Raw genomic sequence first — 18,954 nt, 5'->3', positions numbered from 1 at the left:
CAAGTTTTCATGGGAATTATGATGGGAGTTAGCCCAGATAGCAATAATCAAAGCAAGTGGCATGGGATGTGGGGCTTGGAGGTGAAAGACAGCTTAGGGGTTAGTTTCTTCCAGTTCCAGTATATAGGCATATTAAAAATCTAACAGGTGTCTTTGTCTTTTCTTGATATGATAATGAGTTAAATAATAACCACCATAGTAATCATATGGATTACAAATAAATATTAATAGCATTTTCTACAACATGTAGGCATTGATGATTATAAACTTCCATCTTAAAACCATCCTCACGTGTTTGCATTCTATCCTAGGAAGTTTTTAATGCCTTCCTGATGTTTTTGGTGACCCATACATCATTCAGGACTGTGCACCACCACACCAAGCCCTGGTTTGTTGTTGTTTCTGAGGCAGGGTTTCTCTGCGTAGCCTTGGTTGTCCTGGACTCACTTTGTAGACCAGGCTGGCCTCAAATTCATAGAGATCCACCTGCCTCTGCCTCCTTGAGTGCTGGGAATACAGGTTTGGGGTTTTTGTTTTTTGTTTTTATACTTTATAAAGTAAATGTAGAAACTGTCAAGTTTGGTAAGTACTTGCTCAAGCATGAGGTTCAGATCCCTAGCACCCACATAAAAATCTGGGTGTGACAGCACATACCTGTAACTCCAGCTCTGGAAATAAGCAGATAGACTGGTCCTGTTGGCTCACAGCCCAACCATTCTAGCCAAAATTAAAATAAAATATAAAATAAATAGAGTTCTGAGTTCAGTAAAAGACACGATCTAGAAAGGAAGGAAGGAGCCTGAAATCAACCTCTGACCTCTGTATGTACATGCACTAATGAATGTACACGCTTGTGCATACACGTAGACACATATACATGTACACATGCCCATATTAAATGTTTAGGAAATATTTTAAATTTATGAAAAAATTAAAGTATTTTACTATTATTGAGAGAGAGATGTGAGGAGGGTTGCATGCCATGGTTAAAAAACTTTGTGGAGTTGATTTTTTCTTCTTTACATGGTTTCCAGGGATCAAACCCAGGTCACCAGGCTTGTGCAAGAAGTGTCTTTACCTGCTAAGCCACCTCAGCAGCCCCAACATTACTTTTAAATTTATGTTTTACTATTTTAAGTGAGTGTGTATGTATATATGTGTGTGAAGTCAATTAGAAAGTCAGAATTCTGCCAGTGTGATATAACTACCCCACATACAGTCAAAACCACACTGGCCTTCCTACAGAATAATACATAAAGTCTCCTAACATTCAGTCTTGTCGTACCCCATAACTGAAATGAGAGAGTTCGAACACTTAACTACTGACAGTATTTTAATGAGTGTTACATAACATAGGAAAGAAAACACAAATATCTGCTTAATGTGTGTGTGTATATTCATTTTATATGTCTGTCCAGAACCTACAAGCATGCCATAAATTAAGATAGAACTGCTGAGGGCAATTACAGTTTTTTTCCTGTTACTAGTCACATGGCTTTATCTGATACTCAGCTACCTTCTTCTACCTCTTTCACCCTCAGCAAGTACTTCATCTTGGTTCTTTGATGGTACCCTCAAACCTTCCTTGTCAAGAGTCTGGATCACTTATCAAGATAAGCCCGGGGCTGGATTGGGCTGTTGTGGTTTCCTATTGACCTTACACCAGATGTGGTAACAACAAAAGATGCAGTAAAAGATTCTCTGTACTACAACCTCTTCCTTACCTCTATTGGTAGAGAAGCAACTCAGTCCCCTCCTCACCATTGGAATCAACCACTCCCATTAACACTGTAACTCCTTAATTACTGTGTTGACTCAAGAGTGGCAGAAGTATCCCTGAGGTGGTCTTAGTTTTTACTTCAATGGGATCTTTGTTGTGCCTCCTGGTAGAAGTACTGCCCCCTCTGAAAACAGTATCTCTAGGCCAAGAGAACTTAAGGTTACCGGAACAAGAAACAAAAACTATCTTTGTTATCTTGATGAGGCCATTCACAAGCCCACAGTCTGAATTCCTCTTGAAATGACATGTCCATCTTATCCTATGAGGCTCCCATCCTCAAAGGTTTAGAATTGACAGTTGATTCTGTACCATAAAGGTGGCAACCATCCCAACTTTGCTACACACATTTTATTGAAAAATAAGCTACTATCCCAGCACAGAGGAGGCAAAGGCAGGTGGATCTCTGAGTTCAAGGCCAGCCTGGTCTACAGAACAAGTTCTAGGACAGCCAAAACTACACAGAGAAACCCTTTCTCAAAAATCAAAAAAAGGGGGGGGAGGGAAGCTACTATTCAGATAATTAATCAAACACTTGATCTACTTTTCCCACAAAAGTCAGAAGATTATAACTTGTGTATGTTACTTTTTTCATTGCTACATCCTGCAAAAGCAACGAAGGGAGGGAGGGAGGGAAGTAGATAGGGAGAGCAAGTTTGTTTTGGCTCAGTTTGAGGGTACAACCTATCACGGTGCAGAAGTCAGAGCAGCAGCACAAGGCCCTTGGTCACATTGCCTACACAGATGGAAAGCAGAGAGACAAGTATCCATGCTCAGCTGAATTTTTACTTTTTATGCAGTCCCAGGACCCATGGGGTGGTGGCATCCACTCTGAGAATGTGTCTTGCCTCTTCGGCGAAACCTTTCTGGAAAAACCCTCACAAACACACCGAGTTGTGTTTCCATGTGATCCTAAACGCAATCACGTCGACAGGGCCCATTAGGCATCACAGCCTGGCCCCACAGTCACTTTGATCCCGGTGTCATAGCTAGTCTCCCGAGTACTCACTGAACTTCCCAGTCGAACCTACGGGTGACCATCTCCTCTAGGAACTCTTTCTTAAATCGGAGCGCACCGTGGGCAAGTTTAGGTCACAGATGCTATGGGCCCAGCTCTTACTAGCTATGACACCAGGATCCAAGCGACTGTGCTTCAGGAGTATCATCCGAGAAACAGGATAAGAAGAGTTTCCACTAGCCATGGCTGAGGATTGAATGTGGAAACTCAAAGCATTCAGTTCCATTCCTGGTAAATGATAAGCACTATCCTAAGGCTTTGCTGTTATTGCTAATGATTCAAAGTGCATCAATCACCTGCAGTGAGCACTTTCTAAGATATGTTTTATGCTTCCTTACAAGATATGACCCTGTTAATTTTCAGTTACAAGTTTGGTTCCCGGGCCTGTGCATTTTGCCTAGATTATAAATACCCAGAAAAGTGTTGTTACATTAAATTACACATTTAGAAAGGAAGTAGATTTCTAGAATAAGAATTTGAAATTTTAAATGAAAAAGCATACATGTCGCATGTGAATACTGATAAGTGATCCTCACAGTTTCGTGTTCTTTCCTCCACTTTAATTCTGAAAATGAACTCCTGTGACACGACTTATCTCTAGCTTATGAGAGAGCCGACCTTTAGCTCTGACCCAGTCACTGGGCGATTTTGCAAGTTCGGCTCTGTCCCTTTCCCTCTTCTTAGGCTTCCCTTCTTCATCTGCTTAACAGGGAGTAAGCAGCTAAACCTTTCTTCCAACTCAGGTGTGAAAATTTAAATGTCCACAACCGCTCTATCACTCACTGCTGAGAACAGTGCTCTCCAAGATGCCATTCCTCATGAAGAGCACAGTCCTCACTTCCACAAAAGCCCAGGAAAAAAGCCCACCATGTATCTTGTGCTCTGCCCACGGTATTCAGAAGAGACAGTATCTGATGATGCCTTGGGCATCTCCAGGCGTCTTGTGTAGTTTTGTGCAGCTGAGAAGGTGAAGCAGAAAGCTATCAAAAGCTGCTAAAAGTCCTTTCCTCTGGAGACAAGCATTTACCAGAAGAAAAAAAAAAGGACTAGTAGCTTCCCAGAGCATTGTTCAGCCACATTAGAGAGAGGATTAAGCAGATACATTCAGCTATTCTAACAGATTTTCTTTAAGCCTTGAATATGCCTCTGACACTCAGATAATCACATTAATTTTAGCATTAAGAGATTCCTTTTAGAGAGGGTACCTAAACCGCTTACACCACCCAGTGAGGTGCATATTTTATCAAGCACCAAGACAAACAAAAAAGATTTGTATTCTCATGTTTCCCTTATTCAGAGATAGGGGAAGTGGAGAGGGAGGAAAGAACAGAGAGAGAGAGAGAGAGAGAGAGAGAGAGAGAGAGAGAGAGAGAGAGAAGAGAGATCAAGGTAGAAATGCCCAGTGGCTACATAGCCAGTCCCTCTGCAATCAGAGCTGGGAAGGCTGGAAACTCCCTCAGTGTGAAGGCCAAAAGCAGAGGGTAACATAGAGGCTGAGATGAAGGGTAAGGAGTGGGTGGAAACAGGGCTGATTACTTTTCTGCTGCAGGAAAATTGCATTTGGAACCAAGGAAAAGTAAAATAGCTTAACACTGGCATTATACAACTGCTGCTTCCTAGCTCTGTGGCCAGGGTTATAATTTCTTGGCTCTTAGCCATCCTAAGGAAGTTTCCTAAATTGACTTATTCCAAATGAATCTAGCTAGTTAAGGTAACAAAAGATAACTTTTAAAAAGTCACTCCAATTCTGTATAATTCCCATTTCCTATGTGTTAAAGTAGTCACATTACTAATTATAAAGATATTTAAAATATTTTTGCTTGCTTGTTTCTACAGTGGGGTCTTGCTTTGTTGCCCACGGTAGTTTTGAATTCCTGGGAAACTTTCTTATCCTGCCTGCGCCTCCTGAATACCAGGGCTTACAGGTGGACCCACCATGCCCACAAATAAAGATTCAATATGGCTAGTTTTGTATTTGGATTCTATTTCAAGTTAAAGTTGAATGTAAGAACATTTAAGTTAGGCTAATATCAGCTAAGACTGTTGTTATATACATAAAATGTACAGATGTAGAATCAAATTATACTTGCATAAAACTTTTTTTGCCCAATTTATTTCTTCAGAAAATGCAATTTCAACTTCACCTAACAGCTGATACAACATGAAATGTCAAAGTATCTTAAAGCTTCCAAAATAAAAAGATTTTGCAGAAAACACCCTAAAATCCTACAGTAAAAGTAATCATGTTCTCCGCTAAACCATTTCCAAGCCTAACCATGAGCTGAACAAGGATGACACCAAAGTGAATGAGAAAAGCCCACAAGGCCCCACTATATATGCAAAGAACAACAGGCAACTGCAGGAAGCTGAGAGTGGAGAAATAGTCTTCCCTGAGACAAGCACATCAATTGGCAACTCAAAACCAAATAGTCAACCTTGAAAATACTCATCAAAATAACATTACACAGACTGCAGATTGCATTTAGAAATATGTGTGTGGGGGTATGTACAATAACAATTCATAAAAAAAGAGGTCATGAATTTGAAAGAGAGCAAGGAGGGGCAGTTTAAAAGAAGGAAAGGGAAAAAGAGAAATGTTATAATTATATCATAATCTGAAAAATAAAAAAAGGTAATAAAATAAAATCTTGTCAAAGGTCTAGAAACAGTTTTTGTTTGTTTGTTTGTTTGTTTTTAATTTAAGTAAGAAATGTTTCCAAACCTCGGTAAGAACACGACTGAGAAAATAACAAGAAACTAGGAGGAAGAACCCTCTCTGCACAGAAGAAACTGTTAGTCACTCTGTGTCCCTGAAAGGTTCACATTCAACCTTATTTCCTGCCCGAGAAAAACCCCTTAGGCTTCAGTGTGAGAGCTGCTTAAAAGTTCCAACCCCTTGGAAATGGGAAGGCCTCGCCATTTATTACTGTCAAATATGCCACCTGCAGGAATTACTCTGCTTGTCTTCTGGAAGCCAGACAGGAAAGTCCCCACGCACCTGCTGCTTGGTATCATGGCTCTGAGGACATCAGTAACCATGACTAGACCATAAAATTTATTTACAAAATGAACAGAAATACATTCTACCTTTTAAATAGCTGATTTGTCAAATTTTAAAGAATTTTTATTAATAGAATTCGTTCAGTTTTAAGGTAAAAAACACTTCTCCTAAACTGGCAGAATTTAGAAAGGCCAGATCATCACAAAACTGACCTCGAAAACAAAGAGAAACTGAGCAGGAGAAGGCCAGATTTCTTCCTGGCAGTACCACAGTGGCAAATATCCCAGAACGAAGGAAAGCTGCCAAGCGGGAGAGAAAGAAAGGACTTTCTGAGAACAGCCCAGGCACACTGCCTCCCCAACAGCTGGAGGGAGACAAGCAACACACAGGTAGGCCTGCCTTGTTCTTTATTGCAGCACAGTTCAAAGTCAATCACGGAGTACAAAGGAAGCGGCCCCGTTTCCTGGATCGGCATCACACATCCTACGGGCTGCAGCTGCAGCCTTTTTAATCCAGCTTCTGCTTTCCCTTTTGTGGCAGGAGTGGGGACGTACAATGGGCCAGAGAGACTTCAACCTGAAAACCAAGGAAACGTTCCCCACTTGTGAGAGAGCAGGCTCTCCTGGTGAATGGCAGTCAGGAACCACGCCAGTGAAGATGGAGCAGCCACCAGGGTGGGATGGCTGCACCCACCCCTGTCACTATCTTGTCTCAACCTTGGCCCAACAAATGACAAAAGAGGGAAAGCAATTACATAAGGAAAACCAAAGTGAGTGGGAATGTGGGTGTAGCAAACATAAAACAAAAGAATATTTTTTTAAAAGTTGCTCAGGCCTGCCAATTTGGCATTCCCATAGAAATCTGCAATCCATTTCTTGATGTGTTTGACTTCCAATAAGCGAGATGACAGCACAGAGGAAGGGTCAAAGGCAGTGTTGGCTCGAAGATCTAAATGATGGGCCCCATTGGGGATGTTAACAGCCACCAGGGTGTCTGAGATGTCTTTGGTTACTCCACCTGCTGACCACGGGTCTAAGTCACCATTGCTGCAAGTGCAGGGAAGAAGAAACATTAATGTAATTTTATGCTGTTTCCACCTTTTGGACCTCATGAGCATTACTCACTTGAACATTACCACTTTCAAGGTCTCATGTGTATGTTTATCTTAATTTTCTCTCATATACCTAGGAACAGAATTCTGAGATATGTGATATCACTTAATTACTTCACGAGCTGCCAAACAATTTTCCAAAGTGGCTTCAGTATTTTATACTTTCGTTAGCAACAGAGGATTTGGAATTTGTTCATTGTGGCTTTGGTGGTGTGATTAGGGGAGTGCTTTATCCCTGGGCTACACATCAGTCCCTGCCAGAAGCCACACGTGCAGAAAGGGCCTGTGGCCAGCAAGTGAGCATCCTGGAAGCAGCAGCCATTTTTTGCAAAGCTGAGTGATGGGTGAGCCCTGGTTGAGACATGGCCCCAGGGACTTTGTCTCTGGGTGGCTTCCTGCTGTGGCTATGCCTTTCCATGCTTGCCATTGCTGTATCTCTCAGTATCTGGCAAGGCATAGAGAAATCCTCACTGCCTGTGTTCTGATGTAATTATTCCACTCTGTTGCACAGGTTTCCTGTGAATCAATATGAAGATGATTTTATCATTCCTAATAATGATTTTATAGAATTCCTGATTCTATAAAACCTTTAAACCCTCCTGCAGAACAGCAAAAGCTGCTAGGAACTCTGTGAACCTTCTTGTATCAAGCACATAAATTTCACTAGGAAGAAGAATAGGTTTGAGTCAGATTTATGACTAACGGTAAACATGCACTCTAGGTTGGAAGTGAAGTCACGGGTCTTGGAATGCACCATGATAGAGAGCCATGAACAGAAAATAGGTAATTAAATAGATAAATTAGAGAATTAAAATAGATAATGAACTATTTGTGAAATGAAAGGCAGATAGAAATATTATTCTGAACTTATAATGAACTCATGAAACTAAGAGAAAGCTTAGGTTAGTTTAGTTAGGTGTGAGCCTTAATGGAAAGACATATAAACAATAATCCTGCTGTTACCCTTTGGAAACTGTTAACCTTATAACTTGCTACATGAAAAATTGTTGTTCTGAACTGCCAAGTGGGAAAGAGAACTTACAATGAACTTATGGAATGATGACATAGATTTTAAAAAATGATTAATTAGGTACAAGTTTTAATGGAAAATCAAGTCATCTATTACCCTGCTGTAACTTTTATTTCATCTGTTTTTGTGACTAATTGTTTTTGTGGCTATGAGGTTATCTTTCTTCTTGTACAGAGAGCTTTTGCTAAAAAAGTATACAAACCCAAGTACAAAAATAAAAGGCATTGAAGCCCCTTTACTTCATTCATTGTGTGAATGTGTGTGTGTACATAACTTTTTTCTTTCTTTTTCTTTCTTCTTTCTTGGCAGCTCACAGAGTTACCAAGCTCAGAGCCCTTGCCCAGCTGGCAGCTCGGTGCCGCCCCTTTCTGAGTTAAAGAGCTGCCAGCTCTAGGGACTTAAGTTTTGCGCCCTGCAGACAGCTGACCCTGACTGACCACAGCTGACCCTGACTGACCACAGCTGACTCTGCGTACACCTTTCCAGTCTGCCCCATGCTCTGGCAAAGCTGGACTTTGGCAAGTCTTCACTGCGGTCTTGACGGTCACGCACACTCCCAACTGATAGTTATTACCTTGTCATGTGTTATTAGGCCGTTAGATACACTATTTGAAAACTTATCTGTTAAGATTATCGCTTCTTCCCCTTGTTTGGAGACAGAGCCTCATTTTATTCCAAGCTAGCCCAGAACTCACTATTGGCCTCAACCTTGTAGCAGTCCTTCTGCTGAAGCTACAGGTGTGAGTGCTACAGTTAGCTTCTCGCCTATTTTTAACTGGGTCATATATCTTTTCATTTTTGAGTTTAATAATTCATTCTCATTAGGCTGGCGTGCACACTTACAGTTTCATCGCTGGGAAACTGACGCAAGTGGACCACAAAGGCCACCCTTTTGAAATTTGTCTTTTTTTCTAATATTTTATTTGAAAATATTAATTAGTGGGGCTGGAGAAACGGCTCAGAGGTTAAGAATTCTGGCTGTTTGTTCTTCCAAAGGTCCTGAGTTCTATTCCCAACAACCACTTGGTGGCTCACAACCATCGTGAGATCTGGCACCCCTCTCCCTGTGAGCAGACACACATGCAGGCAGAATGCTGTATAAATAATAAATAAATAAATAAATAAATAAATAAATAAATAAATAAATAAAAGAGGACTCCCCTGGGTGCCATCTTAAAAACAACAAACAAACAAAAAAATATTAGCTAGCATATAAAATTCTGGTTTCATGGTGGCATTTGCAATAAAGTTTGCTTTTGTTGATTCTCATCCCCCTCTTCTTCCCAAGCCCTCAATACCCCTTGTACCCTTCTATTCCTCATAACATTCTTCTCTCTCTCTCAAGTCTCATGTGTCCTGCCATCCACCCTCCTGTTTCCTCAGCACCTTCCTCCCCACCCTTGTCAACTAGTTTTATAAGGGTCAGCCACAGTATACCAAACCAAAACAAACAAAAAAATCAATTGACTATTATATACAAAGGTCAGCCTTTGGGCTTACGTTCTCTCTCTCTGATTATGTTTGGGATTATAGTATACAAATACATGTCTAATATTAAGTCAGCATTATAATGTCCTGGAAACTGTTGCTTCAATATGTTTAAAATCAGGGAGTTTAAGTTTTTTCTTCCTTTTCAAAACCATTCTGTGTCTCTTGTAGTTCTATAGGAATTTGAACATCAGTTTATTAAAATTTTGTTACCAAACAAAAACAAAACAAAATAAAACAAACAAAAAAGCCATCTGATTGCTGTAATCTCAGCACTCTGGGAGGCAGAGGCAGCTGGATCTCTGAGAACTCGAGGTCAGCCTGGTCTACAAAGTGAATCCAGGACAGCCAAGGCTACACAGAAAAACCCTGTCTTGAACGCCCCTCCCCCCAAAAAAAGCTGTTTAGGGTTTTAATGAGACTGTAATAGAGGAATCTGGGGGAATGCTCATTTGTAGTGAATTCAATCAACATGTATACATGTGTGTTGTGGTGTATGCATGAGAATACACGTGTGTAGGGCGAGCAAGAGCCTCAGTATGTGCAGAGACCGGCAGTCAATGTTGGCTGTCCTCTACCCCTCTCCTTGCTTTCTTGAGACGCTCTCTCATTGAACCTGGAGCTGACCATTTTGGCTAGACTGGCTCACCAGACATCTGTCCTATTCCACTCTCTCAACCAGCAAGTAGGGTTGCAGGCATATGCCACCATGCCCAGCCTTTACATAGTGCTAAGGATCTGGATTCAGGTCCTCTTGCTCACACAGGAAATATTTTCTAAACTGAGCCATCTCTAATCCCATCAATCAGCTCTCTCTAGGCAAATGTATAAATAAATATTCAGGTATATTGGGTATATCTGTATTTAAAATACAATTTTAAATTCCCTGACCTATTATTATATACCTCTCTTTAAAACAAAACAGTAGTATTTTAATTGCAACCTAGGATACAATTATAGGGGGAAATATATCCTTTTATTTGTTTGTTTGTTTTACTAATCCCATACCAAATAGGACTCACAATTTTCCTCTACAGGATAAATGTTTATGTGAACCACACAGAAGATGGTTTCTCTTAAGTATACAAATTTTGTTTTCTTTCTTTCCTTCTTTTTTCTTTCTTTCTTTTTTTTCACTATTCTAATTAATAAGATCAACTCAGACAGTAAACCCTCCTTTATTTGCAAAACAAAGAAGTCCCTGCAGCCACGTGACAAGCAGACTGCATCTGATTTAAAGGGTCATCCGAGGCACCTGGTGACTTAGCAGCAGCATTTGGAGCTGCAGGGAGACCTAGCCTGCACGTGGGCTTGGATTTCTCAGTTCAGACCTGGGAAAGCTATGCCAGTCATTGGGAAATCTAAAAAAGAAAGTAAAATAACTGCTTTCCTGACAGACTCCAGACATCTGGGTAAAGTCCCCAACAACCAGCCTCACTTCATCAATGGCAATATTAATTTGCCTGAGAATTGATGTTAATTCTTCATGGAGTCCCTTCTGAATTCGTATGTAAATAACTGAGAATCATGATCGGTAAAAAAAATCTATGGGTTTTAGAAAACACAAATCCTCCCAAGAAAACCACTGTGCAATGAAAAAAAAAAAAAGTCAAAGTAAGACTATAGCAGCTACTATTTACTGAGGCCTCAGCTACCAACAAATGTTTACTGAGCACCTACCTTGTGTCTGGCGCTCAATAGCAATAGTGGAATAGCATCAGTATTGAAATCTATGTTACTTTATTACCTAGCACTTTCCTAGTTCTATTTTCTCAGCCATTCTGCAACAGTCTCCATCAACCAGCACACTCACCTGAAAACTATGTTGGAGTGTGAACTGATGTTTTTGCCACCGTACAGGGTAATCATCCAATGAGGCCTTGGTTTCACACCCCACTGGTTAAAACAGTCATCGGAAAACTTCTCCAAGTTCCACAAATAAGGTTCAAACATGTCATCGACACCATTACTACAAAGGGGCATGACCATTTCTGTGCAGGCCTGAAAATCAAGGTGGGAAAGGGAACAAAGGAAAAATGAGGAGAAAAGAGATAAATTACACAGTCATTCAGCTGCTGAGTAGCAAAGCTAGGGTGTGAACCTCCAACTGAGCTTCAGTCCCCCACCCCATCCCGCCCCTAACTTCCCTACCACACAACCCCCTATTTCTCATAGAAAGACAGAGCTGAGAAGTCCCAGAAGTTAGTACTGTGCTTTCTTCCTTCCTTCCTTCCTTCCTTCCTTCCTTCCTTCCTTCCTTCCTTCCTTCCTTCCTTCCTTCCTCCCTTCCTTTTTCTTTTGAAAAGAGCCTTCTATAGTCCTTGACTATAGTTAGCCTTCTTGAAAACCCTGAGAATCTTGCTGTGGAGGTGAGAGAATGGAGACTCAGAGTCATCTTAGACTCCCCTTCTTTCAGGTGTCCACCCGATGCTTCCAGGACTTGTCAACGTCTATTATAGTGTTAATTTATCTCGCTTGCTCACCGGGCTATATTTTATGGTAAGATCATATAAATGATTTATTTATTTATTTATTTTATCTTTAAAACCTAAGAGATTAGGATCAATGATACATTTGCTGATGACATATGAGAAGAAAGGAAAGAATGAAGGAGGAAGGAGAGAGGGGGTCATGTGGCAACTTCACAGTGGCCAGACTTGGATGCAGGTTAGGGTGCAAAATGCCAGGTAAGATGTTACAGTGCCATCGAGTTAGTAAAGAGCACACTAAGCTCCGGGAAATCATGCATGCTCACCTGGAAGCTCCAGCCCACAGAGCCTAGACTTCTAGTGCTGGTTTGTGAAATGTTCAGGCATTTTGCTTGGCCTGAATAATTATAATATACACTCAGAGCCTGGAAAATATCCTGCAGCAGCACTGTATCAGACACATTATGATGTTTCAAATATTGGCACACTGCCTAAAAGATAAACATGGGGAGAGTCAGAGATGACTCGATTGTTAGGTTAGTAACAAAGAGGAAACATTATCTCAATTTTTATAAGATATTGATAAACATCTTAATGCATTGCTTAAAAAATTATATTTCCGAGGAATAATTTCCTCTTTCAAAAAAAAAAACAAAAACAAAAACAAAAAACAACCTTTAACTGTTCTGTAGTCTGGTGAAATAAATCGGCCGTCTGCATGGTATGCAAAGTGCTCTCCACCTGGTCTAGCTTCTTTCTCAGTGCCTTCGTTCACGTGTCCAGTAAGTAAAATCAGTCTTCACCTCTCTCCTCAAATCTCCAATCCATCCTTTATGACACCCACTTCTACTATCTCCCCCTCTCTGAGGTTATGCCTCTGTGTGTTTCCCAGCCTGGAAGAGTTAAACCACGCCTCTCTGGATGCCTCTGTAATACTGCCCTGCATGCATCTGATTTCGGAACATCTCCCTAGGTGCTTAGCAAAGTCTCTAATAACTAAATCTTTGCTGAGTGAAGGACTATATTTTCCTAAGATTGCAAACTTTATAAAAACTTTGTTTGTGGATGTATTTGTGCATGCATGTGCATGCACATGTATATGCGTCCATGTGTAGACCAAAGGGAAGCCTCGGGTGTCAGTCCTCAGGTGGTTTCCACCTTATCTCGATGCCTGGAACTCATCAAGTAGGATTGGCTCGCTGGCCATCAAGCCTTAGGGGGTCACTTGTCTCCACACCCCGGACATTGAGATTATAAACATGGGACACTGCACACTGCTTTATTTATTTTTTTAAGACAGGATCTCACTATATAACATGCAATATTTCATCTTTTTTTCTTGTCTTTTTGTTTCATTCTCTTTCCTTTTATTGTTGTATTATCCCTGTGGTTTTCTTTCTGTTCATTTTCAGTGCAATTATAGCTTCACTGTGTTTTTACAGTTTTTGCTATTCCTTTCTTATATTCACTTTTTTTCACTATTGGACAATACGTTTTCTTTTCTTTTCTTTTTTTTTTTTTTGGCTTTCTCTAGATTTATTAGGGAACTTGTTACAAATGTTTGACTGGGCTTTACAGGTAGAATGCATGGGTTCACAAAGGATTAACAGTGACACTTCAGTCTTCTCAAACGAGAAAAATATAACATTACAAATTGCAACCTGGAGTCACATTTCAAATGGTTCATTTGGGGTTTTGCCTAAATGTATCATTACATAATGAAAGCACCAATTTGAGGGTTTTCCAAAAAGCTTGAGTTTCAGGATATAACCACATTAACTTGGCTATTTTACTCTTCGTATCAACCAGGCATAACCAGATGGGAACAGCAATGCTGAGAAATCCATCAAAACAGAAGCCCAAGCAATTGGGCTTACACTGGAAAGTAAGATTTACTTAGAGGACACATGCTTTTGCTGCATCTAGCAACACTTCTTGTCACTTCTGTCACTCATGTGGTGGGATCAACAGCCTCCACCAACTTAGCAAGCATTTCCTTGTAGAGTCCGGAGTTGAGAACCTCGCCAGAGGACACAATGCACTACAAGAGGGGGGGAAGTGCCCCTCCCTCTTCAGGACACCCTGTCATGCGCGCTTGGCTGCAGCTTCCCTCTTGACTATCAAGTACCTTCCAGATAGAAAAACTGAAATGCAGATTCAATTTAGTATGGATATCATTTGTCAGAAGGTTACATTTCACACCATTAAAAATATTTAAGTGGCATTAAATATTAAAAATATTTAATGCTTTGAATTAAGATCTTAAGAAAGCATGGAACAAAGCCCTTTAATTTAAAAAAAATTAAGGTCTAAATTTGTCTTGGTCTTTCATTTATAAGGCAACTCTGTAAAGTATAAAAAAAAGAATTAAAAGTCAACCAAGACACTTGTGTGATCATTTGTCAGTATGCAGGAAGGGTGCAGGATTTCAGAATAGAGAAATCTGTAATTAGGCATGGTTCATTGTGCTTACTCCCAGGACTTGAAAGTCCAATGCCCCTCGGAGCCTCAACTCCAAGTTTTAGGATTAGGGCAATACTTTTTCTTTTCCTTAGTTTCTTTTTACTCTTTTGTTCCCATGTTTCCTTCTTTATATATGTTTTACTTTTAATATATGCTGAATTTTACTTATTTTTTAAATAGTCTAATTTAAAAATTTTTTGTTTCTCTCTTGTATTTACTTAATTTCTTTTTTAACTTTCTTGTTATTAGGAAACCTTTTACTGTTTTTCCCTTTTGTTCTCTTTATCTTGTTCTTTTCATGAGGCTCTTGCCCTTTTCTCTTCCCACCATAATATTTTTCTTCATTCTTTCATTTCCATTCTTTTTTTTATATATAATTTTATTTTTCTCATTAGTTACATTTTGTAAATTCTGTATCCCAGCTGTATCCCTCATTCCCTCCCCAATCCCACCCTCCCTCCCTCATCTTCTCCCTGCCCCTTTCCAAGTCCACTGATAGGGGAGGACCTCCTCCCCTTTCATATGACTCCCTCTTGTCAGGTATTTTCAGGACTGGCTGCAAAGTCCTCCTCTGTGGCCTAACAGTACTGCTCCTCCCTTGGGAGGTGGGGATTTCCATTCTTTTATGTAACTTTACTTTTCCTTTATTCTTCCCTTTCTCTGTTTCTCTCCTTTATCTCACTCATTTATTATTTCTGTATTAAGTGATTTTTAACATCACAGCTCATTTTACAATAGTCTGGTCCGTTTATTGTCATTGGTGACAAAGTACATTTCTGCATCTTACTGGTTTGATGCAGCAGTATGCATGCTTAGCCACTAAGCCACCTCTCCAGCCCCTCTCCCTCTCTTATCTTTAGATAGGTTCTCCAAACTAAAAAGAACCAAAGTAACCTCAAAGTTCGATCACACCACAGATTAAATAGACTTAACATAAATTTATAGAATATTGTATCTAACAAATACATCTTTTGTAGGGTTTGAATCCAATCTAATGGAGTATTAAACATTCAAAATAATTTCTTACATATTACCAGACCAAGTGCAGTAAAACTAGAAATTAATAGCAAGAGAAATTATACAAACACATGGATAGAGAGCATTATACTGTGGATGACTAGTGAGTCTAAAGGAAATTGGAGAGGAAATTTGTAAACATTCTAGAATCAAATGAAAAAGAAAACACAATTTAACCAGAATCCTTAACCAAGATACAATTAAGACAGTTCTAGGAAGTCATAGTTATGAGTGCTACTATTTAAAAATCAGAATATCTCAAATAAATAATTTAATGATATACTAAAAATATTAGAAAACTTATATTACAAATCCAAAACTAGCAGACAGCAAGAAATAATAAATTCAGGACTGGAACTAATGAAATGGAGACTAAAAGAAAACCTCATATAATCAATCAAGGGGTTGGTTCTTAGGGTAAAAATATAAGCCAGAATGACAACAGCTAGCCAAACTAGGCAAAGGAAAGAGAGAGGGGTGCTAATTAACAAAATCTGAATTAAAATGGGAAGGTTATTACATATGACAATGAAATCTGGGCAGTCATTTGTGGTGGTTTACCTTCATTGTCACCTTAAATAGATTTAGAATCACCATGGAAACACATATCTAGCTATGGATATGAGGGTGTTTCCAGAAAGGTATCACTGAGGAGGGAAGATCCATCCTAAATACAAGCAGTACCATCCCCCAGGCTCAGATCTAGACTAAATAACAAAGAGAATACGAGCTTCCTGGTGAGGATACAGTGTGACCAGCTGCAGCTGCTTCTCCGGGATGGACTGCATTCCTTGAATATAAGTTGAAATACAGTCTCCCTCACTTAAGCTGCTTCTTGTCACAGCAATAAGAGAAGTAACTAGCACAACTTCAAAAGAAGAAATTAAAATGGCCCATATATATATATATACATATATATATATATATCTGTATGTATTCATATATATGTATATATGTGTATATATATATGACATATATATGGCTCATATATGTGTGTGTGTGTGTGTGTGTGTGTGTGTGTGTGTGTGTGTCACAAGGAAGGATGGAAAAACAAAGGATACTGAAAGCAAGAGAAATAGTCTTCCTCAGGGTAGAATATACAATTGCTTTATGCCATACCAAATGATCAGCCCTGAATCCTCTACATAGAGTATAAAAGCTGAGCAGGGTGTACTTATACATTTAGAAATACACACACAAACACACACATATCAACAAAGTAAAAGAGGCCATGAACTTGAGAGAAAGCAAAAAGGGGGATAGATGGGAGGAGTTGAGGAAGAAAAGGGAAAAGAAAAATAACATATTACAGTCTTAAAAGTAAATAACAACAATAACAAAAATACTTGAAAATAAGAGGTAAAGAGAGGACCCGTGATATAAATCGGTGTATGAGAGGCCCTAGGATCAATCACTGTACAGAGGGATGGTGATTTTGAAACCGCACTCTCACATGACTTATTCTTGTTTCATTCCAACAACCACTTTAGAAGTACCGTTAAGTATATCTTCAAAGCTTAACCATGAACTCTGTCAGACTGTTTTCAAAACTAAGAGAGACATTCTTAACAACAGCAGCAAAAATGTTTAAAGGTGAGCCTATGTAATAAGTTATTTTACCATGAAAATAACTTCAGTATAGATGGGTGGTGGTGGCGCACACCTTTAGTCCCAACATTCAGGAAGCAAAGGCAAGTGGATCTCTGAGTTCGAGGCCAGCCTGGTCTACAGAGCTAGCTCCAGGACAGCCAAGGCTACAAAAAGAAACCCTGTCTCAAAAGAAAAAAGAAAAAACTTTAGCATTTAGCATTAGGAAAGATAGAAAAATGAGTGTGATATGTTTTCACACTGGAAAAAGAACATAAAATATATCATAATATATAATTCCAGATTTTCTTCAAATCTAACATTTTGCATGGTCCTCAGCAGAACTCCACGTGTTTACTTCTGTGCTATTGGACACAGGAAGACAGGGAGCCTGGGAAAGAAGTTCCCTTGTTTAGGGTCACAAAGCAGTAGGCAGCAGCTCCAGGCCATTCCCTCACCACAGCACATGAGAGCCTTGTGTGCTGCTCCGTGGCATGCAGATCACCCATGATAAGTGTAGCATTTAGGCTGCCTTTAACAGCTCACTGTCTCTCAGTACTATGATAAAACCTGCCACTTACTAAGTTTAGTCACTGCATTACATGGATCTAGGCATGATACATATATCACAAAACAGATTGTATTACATATGCAAAGTATAGCCCAGAATGTGGCATATAGTATTATTCCATCAGCACCAACTATTGGTCTTATTTCTTATTCCTATAATGCTATAACTGATGAGATTTATCTGTAGTTCTCAAATGAGCAAACTAAGGTCAGAAGACATAGCTAGCATGTTTAATATCATGTGCTCAGAAAGCTGTAGAGCCCTAGATCCCAGCCCAGATCACAGTCCCAGAGATTTTTTTCTGATGTTAAAAGTCAGAGAATGCATATCAAGAAAAGAGAAAAATGTTTTATAAAAAAACAAACAAACAAAAGAAGACATTTTTCTGTTACCTTGATAGGCCAAGCAGGCAAAGGCTCTAAAAAGTTGGTTGCATAAGGGTAGTTCACCATGGCCAGGTTCACCCAGGTCTCAGTTATCCATCCTTTCAAAGTGGACACATCCGCAGAAGTTAAGGGCGTACATAGGTGAAGAGTGTTCGTGAGCCACTGGAGACCACTGCCTGCAGATAAAAGGACAGTGCTGATCCAAAGGACAAGCAGTCATTCATTCTCTATTTGGTTTCACAGAAAGCACAAGTTTCTACATGACTTCTCCAAGACTTTTTCCAACATTCAACAAAAATTTTTAGGGCAACTAGATAAACCCATAGAACTTACCAAAATTGATATTATTCCCTGTTTTTAAATACTATCAAAATAAATAAGAATAGTGAAGAGAATGCATAAATTATAACTAAATAAAACAAATGGATCCACTTAATAATTAGAATACTTCACAAAATACAGCATATCAAAATCAAACAGACAAACTCACACATACCATTCAACTTTCATCACTAAGATGCAGAAATCAGAAAATCAGCCTGTGCTTCAAAAGGAGATTCGTTGTGTAGGTGTGAAAAAGTACTGAGGATAGTAGCAGAGAGTTTATGAGATGCTGGTTTTGTCTTTTGTTGATCTGGATACTACCAGATACTATCAAGCACTTACTTCATAAAAATTTATTCATTTGTACATATAAAAACCCACAAGTGGTGGGGTGTGCCTGTAACTCCAGTTCAGGTCAGGACGGGAAAAGATAAGCAGATCCCTGGGTGTCATTGGCTGGCCAGGCCTATCCTATTGATGACCTTTAGGTTCAGTGAGAGACTATGTCTCAAAAAAAAGAAAAAAAAAAGGAAAAGCACCAAAAGTTGACCTCTAACCTACACACATACACACACACACACACACACACACACACATGCATACTCACTAGATATACACAACAGTGACCAGATACCATATAACGGGCACCTACATAATACATAAAAACCAATACAAACATACAATGCATCACACACACACATATACACAGACAACACAACAAGAACACCTGATTATTTACGAAAGTTTTAAAA

The 18,954-nt window shown here is 39.5% G+C and overlaps 1 protein-coding gene across 1 annotated transcript in view; it reads right to left on the bottom strand.

Annotated features, from left to right (window-relative positions):
• Positions 1-6,186: 6,186 nt before the first annotated feature.
• Positions 6,187-18,954, bottom strand: part of Prcp (prolylcarboxypeptidase) — a 52,844-nt gene continuing 40,076 nt past the window's right edge. Inside the window, exons 6-9 of the mRNA XM_021658065.2 lie at positions 17,885-18,054; positions 12,181-12,345; positions 11,239-11,426; positions 6,187-6,842 (exon numbers count right to left, since the gene is read on the bottom strand). Of these exons, the coding sequence (XP_021513740.1) occupies positions 6,614-6,842; positions 11,239-11,426; positions 12,181-12,345; positions 17,885-18,054 (752 nt within the window). The 3' untranslated portion in view covers positions 6,187-6,613. The remainder of the gene's footprint in view (positions 6,843-11,238; positions 11,427-12,180; positions 12,346-17,884; positions 18,055-18,954) is intronic.

This window comes from Meriones unguiculatus, chromosome 14 (assembly GCF_030254825.1).
Source record: "Meriones unguiculatus strain TT.TT164.6M chromosome 14, Bangor_MerUng_6.1, whole genome shotgun sequence".
Classification (NCBI taxonomy): Eukaryota; Metazoa; Chordata; class Mammalia; order Rodentia; family Muridae; genus Meriones; species Meriones unguiculatus.
This window is presented reverse-complemented; position numbering and strand designations above follow the sequence as displayed.